This window comes from Molothrus aeneus, chromosome 1 (assembly GCF_037042795.1).
Source record: "Molothrus aeneus isolate 106 chromosome 1, BPBGC_Maene_1.0, whole genome shotgun sequence".
Taxonomy (NCBI): domain Eukaryota; kingdom Metazoa; phylum Chordata; class Aves; order Passeriformes; family Icteridae; genus Molothrus; species Molothrus aeneus.
The window spans coordinates 7,934,039-7,961,885 of record NC_089646.1 but is presented as its reverse complement, the minus strand read 5'-3'; the positions used below and the strand labels follow the sequence as shown (position 1 = coordinate 7,961,885).

General features: G+C 40.4%; 1 protein-coding gene across 4 annotated transcripts in view; it reads right to left on the bottom strand.

The window, feature by feature from the left end:
• The window catches only part of DPP6 (dipeptidyl peptidase like 6), a 561,667-nt gene that overhangs the window by 127,709 nt on the left and 406,111 nt on the right, over positions 1-27,847 (bottom strand). For all 4 annotated transcript variants that reach the window (XM_066551025.1, XM_066551034.1, XM_066551004.1 and 1 more), the window contains exons 4-5: positions 14,924-15,018; positions 11,866-11,940 (exon numbers count right to left, since the gene is read on the bottom strand). In XM_066551025.1, the coding sequence (XP_066407122.1) occupies positions 11,866-11,940; positions 14,924-15,018 (170 nt within the window). The remainder of the gene's footprint in view (positions 1-11,865; positions 11,941-14,923; positions 15,019-27,847) is intronic.

Here is a 27,847-nt window from a genome sequence, read left to right as displayed (position 1 = left end):
GGAGGTACTTATGTATATATATATATATATATATATCTCCTTCTAAATAAAATATTTAGAAGGACATTGCAATTACCCCAAATGCAGGAAACAAAAAACACTTTCAGATCTGTACAATCACACCCACAGAAACACACAACCATGGTTCTTTAGGAATATTTGGGATCACAATAATCCCTGTATTGGGCCAGACCCAAAGTCCATCCAGCTCCCTTCCCTGGCTCAGTGGCCCAAAGCCAGCTCAGACAGAAGACAAGAGTTATCTGATTTACAGACTTCCTTTCCCAAAATACCTTCCCAGGCTCTTGCACTTTGCAACCTGGAGTGTCTCTCTTTGCAGCTGTCTGCCTTGAGGGATGTCCCTGCTGCTGACCTCTCCAGACATTCTTTACAAGCATTTCCCCTTTTTGCCCCTACAAACTCATGCAGCAGCTCCCTTTTCCCAGACAATGGTGCCAAAAGCTTGTGTGGGTTATGATTCCTCTCAGCAGTCTTTGATGTTTATTTTAGCCTTAGAATTACTCCCTGAATTATGCATTTTATAGAGGCAGCCTGGGTTAGCTGGTGGAGGTGGGAGTTTCCAGGGTTCACATCCACATTCACTCTCACCTTCATTGTCTTTGGAGCTGCGAGTCTGGGGGCTGAAGGACAGCATGAGAAATGAATGCTTAATGAAGCTTTTAATGAAACATTAGATAATGCCTGCTTTCAAACAAACATTTCTTGAGCTGTGTGGACACTGACTCTGGAAATATTCTAAAAGCCTCTTTTTTGTGAAGTTTACAATGCAAATGGTAAAGCTTTAGAGCAATTATGGAAGAATCAAAAGTGCTGAATGCTTAGTATATCTAATTAATTTCTTCATTTTTAAATAATTTGCTTTAGAGGCAGAAATTTACAACTACAGAACCACAGCATATGTTCCTTCTATTAAAATTTACTCTTAACATGTAAAAATTGCTTTTTCAACTGTAGCAGCTGAGAATGTGAATACTACAAAGAAGTTAGCGTTGGCATTGGAATTTTTATAGTTGGTCCTAGGCTCAGGGCACTTTTAGAAGACTCAGAAAAGAATCTGAGACAAGAAATATGAGTCTGTCAGAAAGCACTGGAGAGCAACAGTTTAAAAGCAGTGAAGTGGATGTGAAAGAAATGAAAATATTCAGATGTATGCTAGGAGCCTTGGTCAAAAATCCTCTCCCCCTTCAGTGAGAGATTCATTTTCCAGTTCCATATGAGATCAGAAGACTCAGAGCTGTACCTCAATGTACACACAGATCTAATTCACTGGAAGAGACAATTCTATATTCTGATAGGAAGAAAACAAACTCAAATCATACAGAAGGCAGGAAAGACATTTTCTGTGTTATCTTTGTGATGCTGTGGGCAACTTCCATGGGGTAAATGGTCTGTGGTGATGAAAAGCATCTTTGGAAAGCAGGGGGAGAGCAAAAGCGAGAGGAGGGGGCACAGAACCTGCCCTGCTCCTTGCCTGCTGCAGAACCCTCCACAGCCCTGCCACCAACAGCATCTCTCCTGCACACAGAAATATGAGAACTCAAGCATTTAAAGACATGACTAGAGCCCTGTGATTCCTCTCCCTTTTCAAGAAAGAGCTTCTTTTGAGCAGAGAATAGAAGAAAGAAGAATAGAAGATTCCATTTTCAAATCTGGGTCATTAGCTGCCCAAGGAGGAACATTAATTATTGGTTTTAACATCAAGCTGGTAAAAGCAGAGTTCTGCAGGCAGTTAAAGAGATAAAAGGCACTTGTTCAGGGTAAACACGGAGAGCCACTCACTCCTTGGATTTGGGATGTAACTCAGCTAAAGAGGAGAACATTTACGTCAGAAGATTTGCATTTCTGAGTACAGGAACTTCATTGGGGTGCCCTGCATAGCAAGAGCTGTTTTTCCAGAAGAGGGCACTAAATATATATATATTTACTATTTCAGTGAGTAAAAATTAAAAAAAAAACAAAAAGGACTGGAATCCAGAGGAATTAGATTATAGACTGCTTCATATGTAGAGACACCAGAATAAAATTCATTCTAGTTTTGCCTTCTGAAGCTTTTTAAATCTCTCTTGTTTTCTCATTTAGTATGCTACTCCTAATATATTTCTTTCCATACTATATTAAAATAACCACCTATACTCATGACAATCCAGCACAAACCAGGATGTTCATTGTCCCTAAAAACTTAGGAAGCAAATTTATGCTAAAAAGCAGGAACTCATCTCTAATGTAATTCTGAATTCTCCCTATGTTGCAAGGAATCTAATTATTTGTTAGATTTTTTTTTTCAGTAATTTTCATACTGGTATTAATTTCATTCCTCTTAAAGCAAAGTTACCCCATGTTTCACTGAGATAAATTCCCATACACGTGCAAGAAAGAAAACTGTGATTATTCTAATGCTGTCCATCTGATTTTGACTGTCTAGGAGACCTTGTACACTATCTTATGAAGGCTTTAATCAAAAACAAATTGAAATATGTTTTTAAGACATTTTATGAATTTTATTAGTACATTAACCTCTACCACTTTGTTCAAGTTAGCTCATCTATACACTTAGAAAAGGAAGCAGAATGAGAAATACAGCCTTATGCAAGCTAAGAAAAATTGTTTATTTCTGTATCATAGTGTTTTGCCTTGAGGCTTTTTTTCCCCCTTCCCTGCTTGATGAAAATCTCATTTACTAAAGAAAATATTTACAGAGGAAGACTGCTGATCGCTGATACTGATACATAATACACCTATGTACTTTTGCATGACAGGCTAATTATTCCTGAGTTTGGATGCTCCTCTAGTCTCCCCTGGAACTGTGTGTTTCCTTTGCAGGTTACTGATGTGTATCTGTGCCTGTGAATAAATGCAGGACACAGTTTATTGGCCTTTGCTACACAAGCAAGGCTGTCCAACTTAGTCTTAAAAACAATTTTGCACTCAGTCATGTTTGTGCAATTTCTGTTGATGTCTCCCAGCTCCATTCAGGAGGCTTTGGGTTTAGTTCTAATTCAATTTATCTGCATTATTAGGAGAACAGAAAGGGTTTAATCCATTGTTTTTAAGAGGAAAGCAGTTTAACCACAGCAGCTGAAACCAGCAGACTCTGTTTTTAATGCTCTGCATTTCAAGTTTTGTTGCAACAATCAGACTAAACAGTCTCAGGAGTGGAGAGAATGGAGACTGAAATTGGGGTTTGGTGCAGTTTTCCCAAAACCATTGCTATGTAGGGAGCAGGCAGCAGCAGAGCTGGAATGTGGGGATGGAGGACTGCAGGCTGTGCTGAGCTTTGCTTCCCAGCTCAGGCAAACACATCTTGTTGTGCTTTAGGAATGCACCCAGACCATCATTTCAGAAGCACAGACTTCCCCCTGGAAACATCCCCAAAACCAGGGAGCAATAGAGCCAAAAATCTGGTATCCAGTGTGGTTTTATTGTTGGCCATGGAAGAGCTGCAGACCCTAAGTCACCACAGTGGCTACCAATGATAAATCATGGAATGGGTGGGGTTGGAAGATCATCCAGTTCCAACCTCTCTGCTATGGGCAGCAACACCTTCTATAGACCAGGTTCCTTCAATGTTGAGATGATCCCACTCCAAGAATACCTGCTGAGCATGAGGAGAGGACCCACTCTCTGTATTTTAGGGGTGCAAACATATTTTCCATGGATAACAGACACAACCAGCCACCTCCTTGCTGACACTCAGTGCTCCTTTCCCTTTTATTAAGAATGGAAAACAAAGCATGCAGATTTGGGATGTGTCTTTTCATTCCATTTTTCCCCCCAGTTTCTACTGAGTTACAATGGCAGACACTTCTATTTTAAATAAGAACCCAAGGCCCCATGGCTCAAGGATCCTAAGTACTAAAATGTCCCTACAGTATATTTGTATAAACTCCTAAACCCCCTCTAACTTCTTGTTTAAACTATTTTTTTTTCTCATTAAATCAAGCTGTTCTAAAGGAGAATTGCTCTCAAAAGCAAAGAACCCTTCATGCTACATAAAGGAGTACAGTTTCTGCTAGAACTTTGTCAGGATTTCAAATGAACCATGAGGGTCCCCCCAAACCAAATAAAAAACAGATTTGACCTGTTTTCTTCCCCTATGTTAATCCAAAAATTTGCCCTGAAATTTAGCAATATTAAATTAATTTCTTTAGTTTCTCCCTCAAAAGAAAACTCTAGGATTAAACTTGTCACTGATTATTGCTCCACTGGCCTGTAACTGTGTCCAAAAATTTCTATTCTAAACAAACAACGGGACGGAAATTGGTGGAAGAACAAATATTCTCTCCATTAAATGACATGTTTGCTCAATTAGAGTGGGTATCCACCCTCCTATAGTAAGAAGTTTTTATTCTGTAAGCACAGGGAGCAGAGAAGATTTGGCATCCAAAGGGCCCTGCTGCCGTAGGCACAGCTGAGGACACCTGAGAAGGCAGTGTTTGCACAAGTCTGTAATAGAGTTTTGAAAACCCAAGAATCCCCTGAGAGCTGTGTGGCAAACTTCCCTCTCTCTCTGTGCCACTGCAGATATCAAATATCTATAATTAGCCTGAAACAATTACTGATACCAACTCATGACACACGTTGGTACCTCTGACAGAGATATTGCTGCTCCTGCCTGTGCTGAGATCCACTGGTAGGAAAAACCCCCCAGCTGCTGAGGGTTAGCAGCTTTAGTTTATTCAATGAAAGGTGACCATGAAGAGCTCATCTCCTGCCCTAGATAGACTCCCCCAGGTCAGACAGAAAAGCAAATGGGAGTGTGGAAATGTTTTTGTATCAACCTTGTCTGATACCTTTGAAAATTCTGTTTTGTCTGTCTTGTTGAAAACAGCAGATGAGGGAATTTGCTCATGGTGGGTTTTTGATTGGAAAAGATAAGCTGTCTTTCACAGAGACCAGATTCATAATTAAAAATTACCACAAAAAGCTCTATTAAAGTAAAATATTGCCTTTAAGTGTTGTCAAACAATAGCTGCTGCTTCAGCTTAAAATCCAAAATAAACTATCACCCACAAAATTAACCTCTTCTATGCTATTAGTACATTCTTGTGCAACATTTTTGGACACACAGGCCTTAGCTTTAGTTATGTAAATGCAGCTGGAGCACTGCTGTTCTACCACAAGGAGGTTAAACAGCGCTTATCAAACAAGATTATCACACTGCTAATCTTGGCTTTTAAAATTGTATCACTCAAAACAGGATCTGTAAGAAGAAGGAGAAAGAAAGGTGGTCCCTACCTTCAGCCCTGACACCCCAGAACAACCTCACTGACAGCCCACACAGGCACACACATGAAAATGCTGCCATTTTCAGAAGCTGTGAGCATTTTATTGGAATATTAAAGAATCGGTGAATGGTATTAATAATATTTATCCTATGGGAAGTAACTGAGGCTGTTGCTTTCCTGAAAATTTAGCAAATGATCAGATTTGTTGAGTAGCTGGCCTATGTGTTTCCACTAATTCATTAATAACTTTATTTCTGCTCATTAAAAGAGCACTGGATGACTACAGTGATACAACTCATTCTTCATTCACAACTACATTCATACAGTTGGTGAATTGAGAAAGGAGAAGATACTCTGCCTGAAGATACACACATGCACAGATGTAGTAACAGAAATATTTTAACTAATATAAACAGCATTTGGATTGAGTCCTTTTCTTCTTTCTGTTTAGTAAGTGCTTTATCCTAATCCATTATTTATCCTAATAACAGTAACTATTTCTCACAAGTATATGAAATTACAGTGCTTCAGGCTTGAAAATGTTGGAAAAAATAATTTTAGCCAGCAGCCTTTGATATAAGTGAACAATGTCCTTATATTGTACAATTTCCAATAGTGGAGTCCTTCTGATTTATGAGCAACAATTCAAAACTGTATTCACATTAAAAAGAGGATATGAAAAACCATAAACATAAGCTTTTCACTTCAAAATGGCCCCTTCAAAAACTAATAATTTACAACAAACACCAACACTTAAATAAAAATCAATAAAACAGGTAACATTATTTTATGACAGAAATATTCTATCTGTGCTCACTTTATCATGAAGTTACCAAACACTTTCAGCATTCCTGAAAAAAACATTAGATGAGAATGAAAAAAATAAATTTGAAATATATTTATTGCCATATAAAGAAAATAGATTTATGTAAGCCTTTTTCTAGGCCTGGTAAATCCATTTCAATTAAGCAATAAATATCATGACTAGAGTCTGAGCAGTATTACTGATGATAGTTATGACAGTGTTCAATTTTTAGAGGTATATTTATCATAATAATGTTTATCACCTAGCTCAAAAGGATGTTGTGAGGATTCATTAATATTTATATCCATTAGTGTTTTGGAAATAACAAGCATTACATTATTTTAGTTTTCACACAACTAATTAAATTAGTATGAGGTCGTAATTGGACCATAAGCACAAACCCCCTTCATTTCACATAACAGATTTGGAGAAATAGTAAAAAATATTAACAACAACAATAGTAATATGTTGCTTTCTATAAATGATGCTTTTTTACTTTATTCACACTGTAAATACCAAGTCTAAGGTTTGCTCTGGGTCTCTCTGAGCTCTCTTTGGTCCCACCACTTGTCTTAGAGATATACGCAGGGAGAACAGAAATATTGAACTCACCACATGAACTAGGCTAAAAAATAATTATTGAGTGTGTTCTAATTACAACAATGATTAATTCTTTCCAGTCATTTGGAATAAAAAAAACATTTATTTTAATGCAAAATAGGTAACAGCATCTGTTGTATCATCTGCCAAAGCCTCCGAACCCTAACTTTGTTCAGAAGCCTTTGCAGTTTGGTCCATGCTAATCAGCTAGCATTCTAAGTGAAATTGCCCTTAACTGGCACAAACACAGCAATGGGCTGGTAAAATTGGAGACAAAGAGCAAAAAGTTTTACAAGGAATCTTGGCAGCTTTAATTCCTCTCTTGCATGATGACAACACTGATTCCTAATACAGGCAACTACATATTCACTATTTAACATCTCACTACATCACTCCAGTAAAAAGGCTTTCTTCTCACATATTTCCTCTGTTTCTTTTGTTCCATTACACAAACTCCACTGGTAACTGTCACACAAAGCTGCACAAGCTTTAGTTACTCGTCTTTACTCTTAGCTCAGTCACAGAAATGCCTCGAGATTTAAAAGTTGCTTTGTCTCTTGGCTATTTGGGAGACCCCTTTTGGAGACCAGGGGTACCCACAGAAGTGGTGCCAGCCCAAAGACCTGTGTGTGTCCCCAGGAGGCACATGGGGGACACAGAGCTTGCCCATCTGTTGTAAAAGCGGGCAACCCAACAAGGACAGAGAATGATGCATCTGACTGCATCTTATCAGAAGGCTAATTTATTACTTTATTATACTATATCATATTAAAGAATGCTATACTATACTGTACTAAAGAATACAGAAAAGATACTTACTGAATGCTAAAAAGATAATAATGAAAACTTGTGACTCTTTCCAGAGTCTCGACACAGCTTGGCCCTGATTGGCCAATGAGTCAAAACAACACCAGAATCCAATGAAACAATCACCTGTGGGTAAACAATCTCCAAACACATTCCACATGAGCAAAACACAGGAGAAGCAAATGAGATGAGAATTGGTTCCTGTTGGGAAGGATGAAAGTTTGACAAGAAAGTCTCACAGATATGGATGCTTAGCAGAAAGATTTTTGAATGTAGAGTCAGATGAAGGAATAGAGGCGGAAGCAAGTTTTGATATAGAAGAAAAGAATTGCTGAGCCAGTCTTACTGGACAACCAAGGAGGCAAAGGGTGTGTTAGTTAGAAGGGGTTTTTATGACTTAGACCCACCTCAAACAAGAAGATGTTTTTACCAAGCAGAAAGACAGCACAGGCAAACAAGCCTGCCAATGTTGCAAGTAGAAAAAAGGTCTCAGAATTTTCCACTGCAAGAAAACTGAAAACCAGCTTCTAGCTTAAACTGTAATGTACTAACTTTTAGTGATTGGAGAATAGTAACATGAATATGGTAATTACAGTAGTTATGATAGGCTATAGGTAAAAGTTAAGGTATAGATTGGTTCTGCTGTATTAAGATGCTCAGCAAAGGAAAGTATAGAATGCATTGTAACCAAAACCAAAGAGTCTCCAGGCCTGCCTGCAGCTGGAGCTGACAGGCTCTGTCACCCACGACCCTGGACTGCTGGAACATCTTTGATGGAATAAATGCATTTTGAAGAGCTGTCTGGAGTCCTGTGTCTCTCATTTTGGCTCTTACAGTTTTCCTTTTCTCTGAGGCCTCTCACTGCCTTTCAGGCAGGAGAAAAACCCTGGGTGAAGGGATCCTGTTCAGAGGATGTGAATGCCACACCTGTCAGTGCTGCTGGAGCCATGGGCTGGGCAAGAGTGTCCTTGGCCAGGCACCACCAGAGACAGCCCTGAGCCTCTGCCCCCCTTCTGCTGAGCTGCTGTGTTCAAACCCCATTTGCCCACGTGTTTTGGGGTTATTCAACCTCCTATCAGAGCCCCACACACTTGTTTTGGTGAAGGATGATTTCAAATCAAAGTTTCTCCATGGAGGTGTTTATTCCCCAATGCTTTCCCAAAATATCACTCTGTTGTTTGAGCGTCAGGTTGCACCTTGTTGTGGTGTAAAGAAACTAAAAATAAACAGCAGAAAAACTGTGGGAGTATTTCAAGACAAAGGAGCTTGGTGCCTTTCCTGTGACCTTTCCAGAAAAAGAACAAATCTTCTGTGTTCAAGGTTAGAAAAGCTCCCTATTAGCACAAGGCTTACCCAGAATATTGCTGCCTGAAAGATTAAACTTCTGTAAATATAAGCCCTGCAAAAAAAAAGCATTACAATGAAATCTGACAACCAGACTAGCCACAATGTACCCACACCAGCTTCACAGCTGTCTGCCAAGCTTCCTGGGAGAAATATCTTTTAAGGAATGTGCTTTAATTCATTATCCTTTAAAATGATGAAGTGATGGAACAGGAAAACACACATTAGCTGCCTCAGTGTCTTTGCAAAATAGGTGTCTGGCAGTTCAGTGCTGTGTTATTCCAGTGTGGGTGTCAGTGCTGTCACCCAGACCAACACTGAGCAGACATGCTTCTGTGCAAATAAATAGAAAAATATAGAAGCAGCTATTACTGGAAGGAAATGACTTTGTGGCACTTTTCTTAAAAATATTCCGCTTCATTGGAGTGACACATTGTGCTCCTCTACTTTGATGTTTATTTCTGGCTGGTATTAAACATAGAGGCTGAATCCATTCATTTCAGCATTCAGACAAATTATTAATTCATACTATGCATATTAAAGCAGCACAACTGTACTGTGTAAAAAATGATGAAAATATCTATACTCACAAACAATTAAAAGGCAGCACATCACACTTCCAAATGCCAAAAAATAAGAAACAATTTCTGATGGCTAAAAAATAAGTACGCAGTAATTCCAAGAAGCTCCTTTTTTGAAATTAAAAGGATTAATTCTACAATTAAATTGTAGAATTAAACTTTAAAGACATGTCCTCTGCCAATACATCTCCTGAAATTTCCTTTTGACTTTGCAACAAGGACAACTGCCCAAGGCCTTGCTGATCAATTCCTTGTGTTGCAGAAAACAGCGTAATTTGAATTTTGTCCAAGAATACAGTTTGAAATGCAGAAAATGTGAAGAGCTAACTAACATGCAATTATTTGCAGCCACAGTCTGCATACCAAGGGAGAAGAAAGCTGAAGAAATAATTTAGCAGTTATTGCCATTTTAATACAGAGAGCCACCCATCATGGCTGAAGGCTGCAATAACCAAGACTGAACCCAGCTACCCCTCTATTAGCATGCTTCAAAACAGAACAAAACAAAACAAACCCAACAAATTTTCTTTTCTCCATAAATGTGGATCTTAAAGGAATAAAAGAGGGTTTGTTTTCTTTTATTTTGCTTCAGAAACTCTTGCTATATATGAATATCTGAACAATTTGCAATGTTCTCTTACAGTGAGCATATGCCACATCCCGAAACATTCCCAAAAATGTTTTCACCTCTCCATCCTGGGTTTTCCTTTCTAGAAAAAGATGTGCTGTGATGCAGGGAGCACCTGGCTGTCTGCTGCTCTCTCTTCTGCAGACAGGCATCTTAAGAACCACAGACTCAGTATTTTTCTGTACCTCAAACTCACAGGTCTGCAATCACTGACATGCAGAGAGGAGGATGCAGAGGAAGCACACCCAGCCCATCCCCTTCTATTCCCATGGCTCTCCTGCCACACTGCCCACATCAAGCACTGCTCCACAGACTGAACACAAAGTCTGGGCTGTAAAAGTCCCCCTAACTCTGCTTCTTTCAGAGCTTCAGAGTGTGCAGTCCTTTCAGTGGATAAAAGTTGAGAATAAAGTTATTTTCTCATTAATGTTTTTCAGAAATTTAACTTTTTCTCTCTTTTTTTTTTTTTGGTTGGGGTTTTTTTAAGTTTTTGTTTTGTTTTGTTTTGTCATTAAAGGCATTTTTCTGTCATTCTGAGAGGAACTGAGGAAGCCCTCCTTCCTCAGGGCTCTTTCAGCTCTCACAGTCCATCTGAGCAGAGTTGGCACAGGGCTTCCACAGACCAAGGCTGATTTCCACTAAAAGAACTGCATTTTGCAAAACATCTCTGGCTTACAAGGCAGGGAAATTTGAAAGAAGGCTTTGCTTGCTCAGTGACCCTTAGGCTGTCTTTTCCATGTTTAGAATTAACTTACACTTCCCCATCCATCTTTGTCTAAAACTCAGCTAAGCTTCAGGTAAGTGAAGTCCTACCACCACCAGTAATTTCCCAGGAAAAATCATTATGAATTACTCCTTAAGTTTCTGATATAGTTTTATTTTCCCTTCTTTTAAAACCAGACATGTTTTTTCTGACTTTCATAGCACCAAGCCAGGAATAACCACAAAGATGATAGCAGAGAAATCAGATAAGCAACAGAGTTGCAACTTTGAATGCCTAAAGGATCCACAAATTTCCTTTGGTTAGCAGCTGAAATGTTATTTACATTATGGAAAAAAACAATTACAGCTGTCAGTAAATTAATTATTTTAATTTTGAAGAATTCTAGACTATGGAAACAAAATATATAGGGCTTATAGTTCATCCAAGTAGTACAGCATAGCTATCACTCAAACATTTCAGGCCTTATACCAGCAGAATTGAGAAAGACAAAAATATTATTCATGCAGAAGAATTGCTTCCCCCATGTTTGATTCTTTGGTTATCATTTAAAAATGACTCATTACATTTTTCCCTTTTGAAGTCTGGTAAAAAATTTGCTGTAATCCAGAACTTAGTATCAACCTAATGGTGATTTTTTACAAATGATTTATACCTAGCCCTCAGAAGAAAAGGATTTATAATGAAAGTGATAGCTCAAGCCTAACTGCAGCACTGGGAATGGTGACACCATAATTAATGTATTATTTCAGTTGTGGGAGACACTGACAGTAGCTTTTTGTTCTGGGAAAGAAATTTATAGGGTGATGGAAAAAGGCACTATGGAAAAAAAAATCACAGAAGAGGAATAGAAATCCTTGTAGCAAAGACATGTCCTTACAATCCCCCTCCCAGAGGCTATAAAACCCTGGCAGTGACAGTGTTTCCTCAGTCTAATTTATACCTTTCTCCTCTACTAGATGGCAGTGTGACATGCTCTCAGAATTGCTAAGTGAGGGGGTTTCTTGCTTTCTTTCATAGGAAGCAATTAATTTCAAATATCATCTTGCTGGCATAAAAGTAAAAAAAAAAATAAAAAAAAAAGAAAAGTTTGCCACTGGCTGTGTATTTTGAAATCAAATCTGTTTACTTACAGGTTCAACATCAAAGGCAAACAGTGCATATTCCCTGTCAGGTGACACCTCGTACCGGATAGCCTTCAAGGAGACCTGGAAATAAACACAGTTTTGAAACAAATATTCATCAGTTTTCAAGCTAATGACACCTAGAACTAATGGTTATGGTCATCTGTCTAAGGATGAAGAATACTGCCAGAATTAAGTGTCTTCAAAAATATAGAATCTTCTTTTTCAAACCCCAGAAATGTTATGTGGGCACTCGTAAGAGAAAGAATGAATGCATTGTGACTCAGAGCAGGCAGCTATATTAAAAAACCCAGAATTTTCCTTACTGCACAGTGGCTGGTGAGGTGGCAGGTGTAGGGAGTAGTTAGTAGAAAGCTCTGATAAATGGCAATTTATTAATTTCCTCTCATTATCTGTATTCACTGGCCAGTGCAGAAGATAAATGTAAATAGCTTCTGGAGCAAATTAATAATAAAGACACCACTACCTCCCTCAATTAAGATAACCCAGAGGAAAACTATTCTGTTTTCCCCAGTCAAAAGTTTTTGGGATGCTGCAGTGATCCAGTGCACCCTGACCTGAGCTCTGCAAAAATCAGCACTGTAAATCCTGCTAACAAGAAGAGGTGCCAGGCTATCTCAGACCTGCCAGGAATTACCTCCTTTTTCCAGCTCCACTTTTCATTTGTGTAGTGAAGCCATTTCTCCTCCCCAGCATGTTTCAATATAATGCATTGCTGGCACAGATGGCACCAAGGTCAAAGAGAGGTGCCACTAACACATCACTCATGCACTGCCTTGTAAATCTCACCCTCTCACCCAACAAATTACATCTAAGTCCTTGAGAGAGTCCCACAGGGCAAAACTGAAAGGGGAATTGGGGAAAGTCCTCCCCAAGGCCAGCAAGGATGGATGTGCTGTGGGGATGGCCAGAAGCAGAGGGGACAGGTGGCACCATCACAGAAAGGTTTGGGTGGGAAGGGACCTTTAAAGGCTGTCCAGCCCAACCCCCTGCAATGAGCAGGGACTGTTGGGGTCTCTTGCTGGTCAGACTGACTTTGAGAAATGTTAGAAAGTCTCTTTTCTCAGCCTGGCACTTGAAGGAGGAGTCAGGGCTCTTCATTTCTCGGTCTCAAGGTTGTTTATTGTATCTTATCTATAAAATTTTTTCTCTTGTCTAGCTGAGATCTGCTCAGCAAGACAGTCTGCGGCATTCTCTCTGCCCCTGGGGTGGTGTTATGTCTTTATACTAAAAACTATGTGTACAATGTTTACAATCACTTTCCAATACCTATCACCTGTGTTAGACAGTGAGCTGCTACTCTAAACCAATCTAAAAATGCCAACATCACAGCAGAAGATGGAGGCCAAGAAGAAGAAGAAGAAGAAGAAGAAGAAGAAGAAGAAGAAGAAGAAGAAGAAGAAGAAGGAGAAGAAGAAGAAGAAAAGCTGGACATGTCCAGATCCCTCCATCTTGCTCTCTGAATCTTCATTCTAAAAACCCCCAAAATCTATTTTTTCATCTTGTGATAAATTCACGATCATTCTACTTAATTTATCTTAGCTTGCAGATTTTCATCTAAAGTTAATAACTTGCTCCACAAGTCATAATCAAAACTACAAGCATTTTAAGCTCTGTGTCAAAGTCTCTGAGACCCCTAACAAGAGTCTCAGCTGCTCAAGACAGCCAAAAAGATGTCTTGAGTCCTGACAAGTGACAACTTCAGCCAGACCAGGCTGCTCAGAGTTCCATCCAACCTGATCTGAGCATTTCCAGGGAAGAGGCACCCAGCAGCTCTCTGGGACATCTCACAGGCTGCTGACCCAGAGCAGCTCAGGATGGGGAGGGATGGGGGGCCCTGGGCACCAGCAGGGTCAGCAGTAAGACAGATTTTATTTACAGAAGACAGATTTTATTTAATTTTATGTTAATAACATGGGGAAGGAAAACATGACCAATTAGAGAAGTTTTCTGCCCCAGGGCTGGGAAGGAAGAGGAAAAAGATGTGTCTGAGTGAATGTAACGGTGGCTCTTGCACTGGGGCTTTGTGCATTAATGTGGAGGTGACCTGCAGATGCATTTACTGAGAGGGCAGAGGAACAGAGGTAGAGCAGACAGTAGGGTGGAAAATGGCATGAAAATGTAGGATTTTCTTGTAGCACTCTGCTTTTCTTACAAATGGCAATAATTAAAAACCAGTGGAATAAACAAGAGGCCAAATGGAAGTAATTTGACTTCAGCAGACCTTGACATTAAAGGAAGACAGCCCATTCCCTTAGAATTGTAAAGAAAGGGGTTACACTCTGGTAAAAGAAGATTGCTTATGTGATGCAGTAAAGTTTGAAGGTTAAATGCAGCATGTGAAGTTTAAATTTGGGCCCTGACATAATAATTCAGTAATAAATTCTTTGTCTCATTAAAAAATAATTAATACAATTGATGTACTAACCTCTGCCACAATGCTGGTTTCATCTACTACACAAAACAATGCTACAAAACACTTCTATCACTGTAAGCAATCTTCTGTATCAGATGTGACTTTGTTTTCTTTACATTCATTTTAATAGCCACCTACTAACTTCTTCCCACAATTAGGGTTTCCCTCAAATAAAACTCCACTTCTTTTCCTTAACACTGCTCATAAAAACCACTGAAATCACATTTCAACTATTAGGCAAGAAAAATCAGCAAATGCACAAATAAAAAGTAAGTATTTGCATGGAGGGATGTAGAGAATGGCAATAGACAGTAAGTTATATCGACTGTCCTTTTTATTAAGCATTCAGAGATAAGAATTATGCATCTTTCAATTATATATGATATGCAAGACAAGCTACAAATCTCTATATGATACTTTCCAGAAGTATGAGAGAAACTGAGCTTGCAGAATAATAACAAAAGCTGGAGTTCAATCTCACATTATCCATCACTGCATAGCCCATTGTAGCACCAGGGAATTGCTTCTCCTTGACAATACATGGAGTTGAAACCCAAGTCATTTTCTGCTTTACTGATCCAACTGCAAGAGAGCTGTGAAATTCAGCTACTTGTCATAGAAAATACTTACAATTTTTTTGTTTTCTATTAATATTGTTGAACTGTTGGTTTCGACATTCCTCAGAATCACTGTGCCATTCTGGTTTCTATAAATGAATTCATTATCTGCAAGGAGGAAAACAAAAGGTCATTAAGGAAATCTGAAATTGTGTTTGTGTGGAACCTAATTATGGACTTAAAACCAAAAGTACTGCTGGGAACTTTTTTTCTGAAGAACTCAAATTATTTTTTTAACACAGCTATTGCTAAAAGTGGCTTTGAGGACAGCCATAAAACAATGTGGTTGGTGTTTGACATATGTTTGTGGTGCCACACTTTCCCTTAGATGAATGCAAGACTGACCTGGTTTGAATGCACATACACAGCATGCTGTATAGTTAGTGTAGAAAACAAGGTCAAAAAAACCCATTCTTTATGATTAAAGGTTTCTCAGTTCCGCAGTCTCTGTAGGAGTTTAATAAGCCTGGAAAATCTCTGGAAGTGAAAAGCAGATGATCCCCTAACAAAGCAGATTCTGGAACCTAATATTGTGCTCCAACTCTGACATTTGTGCTGCAGACTTATACCAGCAGGAGAAACATGCAGAGAAGTCACCATTTGCACATGAAACAAGGCAAATCACCTTGTCTCTGTGCATTTTGGGACTACTCCAGCTCTCAAGACAGGTGGTCAAGAACAAAAATACTGGAGACAGTGTCCAGCTCTCAAAGCACACAGCCTGCCTGACAGAAAGGCTGGGGCAGACATATGAAAGGGACTCCAAATGAGGGTTAGGTAGCAGGGCAAAAGTTCAGGATGAAAAACATTACAACAATAAAGGGATGTCATAAACTGAAGTTCAAGTCTGATCAGTGCTTACATGCACTGCCCTGCAGATAAAACATAAAACCTTAGTCCCAAGCACTCTGCCATTGAAGGAATCAGTAGTTTTTCTTGGCACAGGACTAGGGTTATGGTTTATTTGCAGCTTGGCTAAACTGAGAACTGATGGATCCTACCAAACCTCTGCTTGCAGCTCCAGTCAGGGAAACAATTCCTCACCACCTACCATTATGGTGGCTGCCCCAGGAATGTCACCATGATGCAGCAAGAGCTAAGGACATGTGGATGGTTTAACATTACCCATGGGGTGTCCTGGGATGAGTCAAAGTTGAGTTTAAGCCCTGTAAGACAGGTACAAGCACAAACCCCGCTCACTGTAACTGCAGAGGTGTGCACTGCCCAGTTGGGGTCACCTGCTAAAGGCAGCGCTGGGTTTGGAGACTTGGTTCTTTCAAAACCTGGGTGTACCGACTTAGCATAGCCCTTATCCATGTTCCAGTCTTTTATTTCCAACCTGGTGATGGTAATCCTCATCACAGTCACTAACCAGATTTATAAAATGCTCTGAAGATGCAGATGAAAATCTTCTATGCTCTACTTATTGCTGTCAATATAAGAAGTTTCTTCCTCCATATCACAGATTTACACATAAGTGGAAGAGGAAGAAATCTGCTCTGAGATTGGGATGAGTCAGATTCTGGAAGGGCAAATGGTTGCTGCAACACAGTTGATCCTCTCAAAACCACAAGGTTTTAGAGACTTTAAGATTCTCAGAGTCCAAATCAGAGCAATAGCCTTTTAGACTCATAGGCATAGTTCTCAAAGCATAACTTTATTTTAAATTATGGAATAAATTTTATCAGAAACTTCTGTCTTGAATAAAAAACCCAAGGATTTGAATTAGATTGACTTACATTTATCTTTAAAGTATTTCTTCATACAATTTATGACTGAACAAACTAAGGAACTTGAGAAAGAACTGATTGAACAGAGCCAGGACAGAAGTCAAAAAATTCATAAGTAGTATGGAGAAGATAAATAAGGGATGCTTATTCCCTGCCTTTTCCAAAATAAATACTGGAAGGCAGCAGATGACACCAGTCAGTGTCAGGTTCAACACAAATAAAAGGGATTATTTCTTCATGCTGAAGGCAAACAAACTGTGGAAGTCACAGTACCAGAAGAGAGCAGGTGCCAGGGCTGCAGGTGGATTCAAACTAGAATCAGAAAAATGGAAGAAAAATCCCTCAAAGATTAGATGTCTTGAAGGGGAATCCTTTTCAGGAAGCTCATGAACCAGCCATTGGGAGGGGCTAAAGGAATATCCTGAATCCTCAACTTGAGAGATTTGCCTGCTTTTCAGAATCTTCCCTAAGTATTTGCCCTTGTCCTGGACCATATGCCAGAAGAAACAATCCCTGGGGTCTGATCCAGCACTAACTTATTTATAACTCCAACTTCCAGCTTCTGTGTCCAGATCCTTAAGAAAATATTTATGCCAACAATTTAGGAAGTAAGGCAAAAAAGATTTAATGCTTTTTACAAACCTGGTCTTTATATACTCAGGCCACAAAGTCTGAAGCATTGTTATAAAAGGAAAATATGCAGCCTAAATTTTTATTTTCCAGAAATATTTCAGGCATTCCAGAAAAAAAAAAAAACAGGAAAAATTCAACTGAGACACAGACTATTACCTAATTATCAGACATATTGAAAATTATTACTGCTTTAATAATCACCCTCTGTCAACAACACAGAATGTTTTCCAATCCGCACTAAGTTCCAGACAGAAAAAAAAATCATGTTTTAAGCATGGCCAGCAAAACATTTGGATAATTGTAAGGCTCTCAGGATGTTTCCTAATTACAGAAAAGAAAAGAGCAATGAAATTCAGTTACAAGTTCAGAACATAGGTAAAGTAGCCTATTAATCTAATGAGTCTGTGAAGCTGTTTCTTGAACATTGCAGGAACTGATGGAATTCACATTACTGCCCATAATGACATTGCTACCAAATTTTATTGCTCCTTATGCTCCAAAAAACCCCCATAACATTTTAATAAACGGTGAAACTTCAAGATTACATAAAAGTTGTTCCATGGTTGGAAGTAGGAGATAACAGACTTTCCCATTATTTGTTAAACCGTAACAAGTTTAAAATCAGGTGCTAATCTGCCGCATGTACTTTTAGAATGCATAAAAAAAAGAATAAATGAAGCAGTGCTGATTTGTTAGGGCTCTAAATCTTGCCATTATATTCAATACCAGCCATCAACACACTGTCTGAGTTAATGAACAGAAAATTGGTCTGCTTAAGAGAAGAACAAATTGATCTGCATTATACTCCAAACAAAACACTGTGAAGTTTAGCTGGGTCTTAGTCCTCAAAAGATGAATAATATTCCTGGACTTCTGTTTTGAAATGTATGATTTATTCCAGTGCAAGAGCACTTTTTTAAATGGGACATACCTCAATCTAAGCCAGAAAGCAATGCAGTGGCCTCTGTCTGTAATGGATTCTGTCCAGCAAGCTGATGAGAATTTGCAGCCTGATTTATAGCTGTCACCAGAGCTGATAAAGGTCATCACTGTATCTCATTTTTTATATCTGCCTTTCTTTGGGGCTGGTGTTCAGTATAAATGATGCCGAAAATTATAATTTTCAGGCATGCAGCCATTTGTTCAATTTCTTCAATCTTTTTTGGATTTTTTCCATCTGTTCTTCACCAAAGTCATGGATATTCCATCCCTGGAAGTGTTCAAGGCCAGGATGGTTGGAGCTTTGAGCAATCTGGTCTAGTGAAAGGTGTCTAATGGGGTTGGAACTGGGTGGTCTTTAAAGCTTCTTCAACCCAAACCTCTCTCTGATCCTATGGTTGAATAACAAAGTTCACTTTTCCAACACCTCATCCCTCTTTCATCTTCCAGGAATTGTCTGAGTGGTATATCACATTTTCTGACTGTGAATGTAGGCACAGGTGTGTAGTCACACTTGGAAAAAAGTGACTGATTGCAAAAAACAATGATTACCAGAAATAATGGATCAGCCTTGGGGCTCTACAGAGCCTGTGCTGAGGAGTGGGGAGGCCTGGGGAGAAACTTTTAAAAACCTGCTAAGCAGAACAGGTGAAATCATAAACCCCATCTGCTTCTGTGTCTTGAATTCAGTCAGGAAATGCACAGGCAGAGAAAACAGACCCAGGGAGAGGGAGCTCGTGTCCCTTGAAGTCACTGAGCCCTCACCAGGAGCAGCACAGACAGAACACCAGACAAAACAGCTCACCACAGAGGACAAGAAGGTCTGGGACAACTTCACTTCTAGAAGGAGTAAGTTTGAGTGCAAAGAATTTGAAGGAACTACATCCATTGACAAAAACACAGCATCAGTGCCCAAAACTTTAGTGCAGTAAAGCTCCTCTGAAGTCCACATTACCAGAGAGGAGAGACTGGTTTATAAGATACTAGCAGGACCATGTGTATGAGGGAAACTTTCATTATTTGTCAGAGATTGTGGGAAGCAGAAAGCAAAACTGAGCAATAAAATATGAGAACAAAAAAAAAAAATCCAGCTCTAAAAATAGTTTAATGAAATTGTAATTTTCTATAATTTTTATAACTGATGAATGAAAAGTCGACGATAAAGGTTATGAAATTCAGATGCATCAAGTCAGCAGCAAGAGACAGTGAAAGAGAGAAGGTAGAGTCAGAATTGTTAAGGCTAATCCAGTCTTTTAGATCAACAGATTTGAGGAAAAGGCATCTTCTTAAGTCCTGATCAACAGACACGAAAGAAAATTGAATGAGTCTCAGTATGATGAAAGCCAGCATCGAGGGAATTATCATTTTCAATCCCCAAGATTAAGGAAGATTGGTGAATAAAGGAAATTTGAGTCCTGAAGTTGCTCTAAGGCACTTCAGATAAACGAGGCTCCAGATAGCAGCAGGGCTGGCAAACGTTACCCTGTGTCAGGAGAGCAGAGAGCAGCAGCTCCTGTGGGACCTTTGCGTCCCCTCCCGAGGGACAGAGGTCACTTTGCCCCAGGCCACGTGCAGGGATGCTGGGATGGAGCTCTGCACTGGCACAGCAAATGTCACAGGGCCACCAGGAGACCCCTGGCACCCTTCTGTCATTCCTCATGGGGGAGAAAAGAACGTTTTTGGGTTTTTAATGACCCAAAGCAGTCAGATCCTTGATGTTTTACATCTGAAGGAGTCTTGCAGGAGCCCTGCAGCCCTGCCCAGCGTGGTGCTCAGCATCACTCAGCCCTTGGCCAGGTTTGTTAGCGTTCAGAAACACATAATCACGAAAATTATTATATGTAGGTGCTTTATTGAAGAGCTCTGGGTGTCAGGGGTTCCAACCCAAATCTGACGCTGATATGCATTTGGGATGAACATGTTTTTATATTCTATGGTTATATAACTTTCATGTTAATTATTAAACTTATATTGTTCTATTGTATACATAGATTTCAACCAAGCATGGCTCCTCATGGCCCCCCTATAAATTTCTAACACAGTTTCTCATGATTCTTCTTATGATTATACAATAATTATACTTAATTATTAAAAAATCATCACATCTAACAATTATATCATTTATCATACGGCTTACCCAGGTGCAATGATCTGGCAAAACACAAAGCCTAACATTTTCAGAGTCTATCTTTAACATTTTCAAGGGCCCCCCTATCAGGCTGAGCCCACCCTCACTGAGGTGACAGCAGCTCCTGAACCAGCCAAGGGCTTCTTGTAGTCCTCCCAGGCAGGTATTGATCAGACACACCTGGACAACATTCACCATCTAACAAGATAACAGGCAGGAGGATTGCAATGGTAGGACAGAGGTTTCTTCAGACAATTGGTATTTTCAACAGGATGTATTACAGTTGTATTCTTTTGGAAAGAGATCAGACAGTGAGGATCAGACAGTGGAGTTTAAAAAAAAATCTGCTGCTTGTTTAGCAGATCAGCAAATTTTCTGAAGGGTCAGGTGAGCCCCAGAACTGAATTTCAGAGGCTGTTGTTTGTTGGGTACATGCTGTAAATATCAAATAGATGCACTGCAGCATGTCTTGAAAGAGCAACACATCACAGCATTAAATGCATCATCCCAACAGCCTTCTTTCCACCTGAGCTTGGGATTGCATCTCTCTGGACACCTGAATTGGGGCTGATTGTGCTTTTCTTTTGCATTATGATCTGTGTGGTGAAGTTTTGCAGCAGTCAGTGAGCAGGCACAGTCCTGGCATTTGTTCAGCCTCTGTTCTCAGTGTTGAAGGGGCTTCCACTGGGGACTGTGGATGGAGACCAGAGTGGGGAAAGAAGTGGCTGTGCCCTGGGGCTTGGGCATGAGCTCTCATGCCAGCACACGCTCACCAGGGCCAAAGAGGAGGGTCCAGCTGCAGAAAGCAAACCCAGACCACCCATAGGTGACCTGCAGCACACAGGAAAAGCCCACTGGCTTGCAGTGGTTGCCTTGTTTCCAGGACTGGGGGCGGCCGGCAGCTCACACTGCAGTGGTGTCTGAGGGAGCAGAACCCTGAATGAACCCAGCTCATGCCTGAACTGCTTCCCAGGCAGGCTGGGCTCAGCTGTGACCATCAACATCCACAGCCACAACCCAGGCACACAGCAGAGCCCGAGGGGAGGGAGCAGCTCAGCAGCTGCACCAGGCATGGAGGTTCAGTAGCACCATCCCCGCAGAGCAGGTGAGCAGCTCACAGGGAAAGTAGACCTGGGGGGACTCTGAAATTCCTATAAAAATGGTATTTCTGAGTGTCACAGGTGAGGAAATAGCACAAGCTGTGGTTAACAGGTTGTTGTGTGAGGGGCCAAAACCCTAAAAAAACCCTTTAATCCTGCCAGATGCAGCAGAAGCATCTATCTTCAGAGAGCCTGCTGTCTTCAGGGACTGGTTTTGAGAGAGGGGACCTGAGGTTTTTGGATATAGTGGCTTTTGGAAGCAGAGTGGAAAACAACAGAACAGGGTAAATTCACAGAGGAAATAGAAACTGTCAGGAAAAGACCCCAAACCAGCAAATATTAAAAAGCACCAAACGAGGAATAAGGTGCAGGATGGCATGAGCAGGGAGAAGGATGGACACAGGCAGATTTATGGAAATACTTATTTTTCTTTGCATTCATGAAAGGGAAAATCACATCTTCTTTACCAGGCCTGCAGAATTATTGACTCACTTAGGACAGTATCTGCCTATCAGGAGTCAGGTAGGAGAATGGCCCCCCAAGACCTACACCCCTTGGGGCAGGCAGAATTTACTCCTCAGAAAAGCACTGAGAACAGAGGCTGAACAAATGCCAGGACTGTGCCTGCTCACTGACTGCTGCAAAACTTCACCACACAGATCAGAATGCAAAAGAAAAGCACAATCAGCCCCAATTCAGGTGTCCAGAGAGATGCAATCCCAAGCTCAGGTGGAAAGAAGGCTGTTGGGATGATGCATTTAATGCTGTGATGTGTTGCTCTTTCAAGACACGCTGCAGTGCATCTATTTGATATTTACAGCGTGTACCCAACAAACAACTGACTCTGAAATTCCCTCCCCACAGCAGAAGCAAAGACTGTTTTGATATGTGCTGCTTCCCAGGGAGAAAATGCAGGGAAGGCTTCTCAGCCCCTGTCCCCTGGTGCCTGCAGTAGGCTGGGATAACAGAAAGTGGGAGGCAAGGATCACAAATAGGGAAGAGCAGCAAAAACCCATTTCCATGCTCACAGCTTCATTGTGCCCTCAGTGAGCTTTCCTTAGGGATGGACCCTGTAGAGTTTGGCATTCATAATTTTTCACAGCCCCTGCCTCTTTCAATCCACCTACCCCCACCAGGAACTCCTTTTTCTTCCTCTTTGCTACTTTGCCTGGAAGAAATAAACAAGAATTTCTTACACTCTGTGATGCTGATACAAGGAGCAACAGGGGATAGAGAACAGCTTGTCTTTAACAACATTGCTACAGCCTTTAATTCCAGGAGACAACTGGAATCCCATTTTTAGCTCTCTGCCATTATGGGTCATTATCCTTTTACTGTTCCCAGCACTTTTTTCCCCACATGCAAGGCTGAAAGAAAAACTTCTTTAAATAGGTGATTTACTGTAATCTAGCTAAATACTGTATAACACATTGAATTGGTATATTAAGTAAGTGCAACAAGATAGAATGTGCTTTATTATGTAAGAAGTGGTTTTAATTGCTCATCATCTCAATGCAGTTGCACTTGGTGCACCAATATAGTGCTTTTACAGCACTACCAGTAAAATAAAACACAATTATAGCTCAGGAAAATTCCCACATCAACGTGCATCTCTAGCAGGCTTGTAAATTAACTTGTCAAAAGCTCCAAGAGATTGAGTCTTGGGAAAACTTAAAACTATAAAAATCAGCAATGCTGGTGTGTTTCTCTTTTTTATCTAATCCCAAGTCCTTCAAGATTCAAGCCAAAAAAGAAAAAAAACAAAACTAGTTCAGCAGCAAGCCTGAAATACAGGCAAAGCACACCTTTAAAATTCGGATCCTAAATTTGAAACCAGGTAAAATTCTGCTCCTGCCCCATTTGTGAGGATGAACTCCTCCTCAAAGAGCCCCAGTCTGGGAACCCTGTGGTGTTATATTCACATTTTTTGAAAAATCCCTTTGCCCAGGATTTTTCTCCTGGGAAGCTGAGAAGCCTCAGAGAAAAATGAAAACAACAATTATCTCATTTGCTTCTCTTCTGTTTTGTTCATGTGGAATGTTTGAAGATTGTTTACCCACAGGTGATTGTTGCATTGGATTCTGGTGTGAGTTGTTTTGACTCTCTGGCCAATCAGGGCCAAGCTGTGTCAGGACTCTGGAAAGAGTCACAAGTTTTCATTATTATCTTTTTAGCCTTCTGTAAGTATCCTTTCTGTATTCTTTAGTATAGTTTAGTATTGTATTCTTTAATATAATATAGTATCATAAAATAATAAATTAACCTTCTGGGAACATGGAGTCAGATTCATCACTACTTCCTTCCTCTGGGAGAAACACAAATACAATACTGTGGGCTCAGATCATGACTCAGTGGCACAGGCATGAGGAGCTGAAATGCATGTGAGAAACTGAGACCTTGTTTCAACTTCAAATTACTCCTTCCCAACTTCTATCTGCTTTCATAACCCATAGAGGGGCAAAAAGAGAGACACTACAATTAGGCAAAAACTGAATGAGACATTCTCTGGTCTAAATCCATTTTTATTCCATCCAGAGCAAACCATCTTGATTACAAAACTGCTGCAAAACCTTAACAACACCACTGCAACCTCACACCTTGTTGCTTGGTGACCTCAATTTATCTTTCTAATGCCTGGGGGGAGGAGTGGAATGCACCAGACTGAGATGATCTTTGTTGTATTCCAGAGCTGAGAAATCTCCCTTAAAAATTCTCTGCCATCTCACTCTCCTGTTCAGCTGTACTTGTGCCATGTGCTCTTCAAATGCTAGATGTTCTAGGAGGAGAAGGGATGACCCCTGGGTTACTGGACAGCTGGAGACAGCAGATTACACTCATCCCTTTGATTCCCTGCTGGAAACATTTCACATTCAACACAGGCCAGAAGCAATTTAACCCCAGACAACTATTTTGCCAGAAAATGGTCCTTAATGCTTTTATCCACACCCTACATATTTTTCACAGTTTCATCATGCAACTGAAGAGAGAAAAAAAAGTGCAGCCAACAGGTAGCAGGAATCAGCTTATCCCAGCTCCATGGAGTGACTGGGGTGGGTGCACAGCCCCAAATACACAATGGCACAGATTTCACTGGGATATAAAAATTCCAGGGCTTTTCCCACTGTAGATTCTAGCTCAGATGGGAGCCCAAGTCACCACTCCTGCTGGTGGCACCCAGCTTGGCTTGTTCCATGCAAGGTCCAATATTGGACCTTGCTCCAAGCCCTCCCTGGCTGTGCCCCAGGCCAGTGCAGCATCACCCAGTGACCTCCCTGTTCTCTGCCAGATACGCCAGATCTTTCCTGCCTTTTGGTTTGGCTTCACACAGGAGAGTGCATGATCCAAAGTGTTGCACCTAAATGTAATAATCCACTTGACAGTGAGGAAAAAAAAGGAATCCATGAATAAATTTTCATTAAAATGTGACCCACGGCTCGCTTACCTAATTTCTCTGTGCATTCCCTTGCCTCCTTCTCTTTGCCCCTAAACAAATTGCACTTGTTAATGGCCATGATGGGCAGGAAGAACACATAAAGTGTTTTTTCTTACTTTTCATTATTATTACCATGGGAAGATTACTTAAATTTCAGTGCAGACTGAAGGAGACTGCTGTATGTTAACAAGCAGATATGCTTTGTGTGCAGCTGCGGGTGAAGTTTTAATTATCTTTGTGTGCAATATTTCACAGTCCCTCTTATGTCAGCCTGTTATTTCAGATGTGTCTGGTGAGGAATGATTGTGATGAAGTCTAACTTCATGTGTGAGGAATCTGTCAGAGTCGTGGCCATCACCCTGACCTCAGGCTTTTGAAAATCAAGGCAGACAAGAGACGAAATCCAAGACCCCAATACACGTTTTGGTTACTATCACTGTGATAGTTTATGAAAATCCCTTTGCCAGGATTTCTTCTCCTGGGAAGATGAGAAGCCTCAGCTTCTCCATGTTTGGCTCCTCTGGAATGTGGTCTGGAGATTGTTTATCCAAACATGTGAATTCTTTTTAATTAATGGCCAACCACAGCCAGCTGTGTCGGACTCTGAGTCAGTCATGGGTTTTCATTATTGTTTTCTTTTCTAGCCTTCTGTCTGTATCCTTTCTCTTTCTTTAGTACAGTTTTAGCATATAATTTCATATCATAAAATAATATATCAGCCTTCTGGGGACTTGGAGTCAAATTCTCACCTCTCACCTCAGCCTGGGGACCCTCACAACACAACAGGTTACCAGTGCACGATTTCTGATTTTGGAGCGGTCACAAGAGGGCACCCTGCTACAGAGCCAATGGAAACACTTTCAACACTTCAACACGCAAAGAACCATTAATAATAATTAGATTCAGTGCAGGAGACTGGTGTGCTGAGTGAGATGGCACTGAGGGAAGGAAATGGCACCTGGGTGAGAGCAGTCTTCCTGCACCCAGCTGCAAGGGAGACACTAATGGAGAAACATTTTGCAATTATAGGTAAAATCCCATCATTTTTAAACCAACTGATGATGGAATGAAAAAAATTCATGTCAGCTAAGCAGAGTGGTGAGGCAATAGAAAAGCTGCCCAGAGAAGCTGTGGTTGCCCCATCCCTGGAAGTGTTAAAGGCTGGGTTGGATGGAGCTCTGGAACTTGGTTTAGTGAATAGGTCCCTGCCCATGGCAGGGGGTTGGAAATGGATGATCTTTCATTTCCCTTCCAACCCAAACCATTCTATGATTCCATGATGAGGGAGGAGCTTTTCCTTAGCATGGCCCATTGGTTTGATTTGCCTGCAGTTGCTGGGTCAGCTGCTACACAGAGTCCTCACCAAACCCCAGAAAAGATTCCTGAATTCCTTATTTCCCTTCTTCTTGCTCCTTTCCCTCTCTCTACCACAGAACCAACATCATGCACCTGTTACTGCCTTTGTCCTGTTGGTCTTGAAGCACCAGCTGTTGCTAAGAAGACAGCTGTGCTGATGTGCAAAGCAAAAGGGCTGTTATGAACACCTGGTTTGAATGCAATGGGTGAAAAATAGTTACACCAAAAGAATGACTGCTCCTTCCTTCCAATTCTCATCAAGCTTCTGTCCAAAATTACCTTCTCAGTGGGTAAAGAACTTTCAGCAGATGAGATTAAATCCAAAGAATGCCCTTATTAAATGAAAAGAGCTTGAGTTCTTCGTATTTTTTCCTTATTTTCTATCCTTACATAACTTCTTAATAACTCAGGGCGATTCTTTTTATTGTGCATTTCCATGCTTCTGTCATGCTCTTAATCTTTCTCTGGACCATTTCTATTCCCATTACAATCTATCTTTTTTGGAGGGAGCAACCCATGCTCACTGCAGTGATCAAGGTGATAATGTCCCTCAAACTGGATAAAACCAGGCTGTTTTCAGTATTTTTCTCTGCAGACTATAGTTCAATACTGTTTCTCCTAAAAATATTGATTGCAACAGAAAATTGATTATGCTCTCTGTTTCCTGCCCTAGAAGAGGGAAAGCAAATACAAACTATGGAATTCTAATATTCTCTCCCTTATTTTCTCATTCATAGTCTTCTGGCTTGATATGTTAGCTATATTAGCCATTCTGTGCCAATAAGGGAGAAAATCAGAAATACTATAATTATTGGTGTATATTTTTTAAAATATCTTCCTTTGTGAGGCATTAAAATTAGAAAATACATAACAAACATGCTTTTATGTTAAAGGTTGATTTGGTTTAAGGCCATTAGGGCCATATCTTATGCCTGCTGCTGGGTTTGGTATCAGCTTCACGGCAAAAGGTAACGGCAAACTCTTACAAATGCTGCCCCTGAAACTGACAGCTGAAGAAGGAAAATATGGAATACAGGGAGAATATATAGATAGATAGATAGATAGATAGATAGATAGATAGATAGATAGATAGATAGATAGATAAATAGATAGATAGATAGATAGATAGATATACACACACACACATATATATGTATATATATGTGTATATATATATAAACACATATATACATATGTATATGTATTCTTGGGCATATATATAGACATATAGACATATATATATACACACACACACACACACACACATATATTCTCTTGGGCATGTTTTAAGCACGTGTTTTAAGATATTTTTTACATCACCGTTCACAGTCTGCTCCTCCTGGGAAGGAGAACAAGGAAGGAAAAGATACCTCCAAATTATTAATAAGCATCTTGGCTTATGCATGGGTGTTCCAAGCAATTTGTCTTGTAAAAATGAGTCAGTCCATCAGCTGAAGCAGCAGCAGACAGTGGAAACTGCTGCACATGGCCCAGCATATGTGCATTAACCCCTCTGAGGGGCAATGGGCCAGCCCAGCCCCCTGGCTCCACTCCCTGCTGGTGCTGCCAGAGGCTGAGCATCCAGAGCCAGCTGCAGGAGCAGGCCTGGGCATGGGCT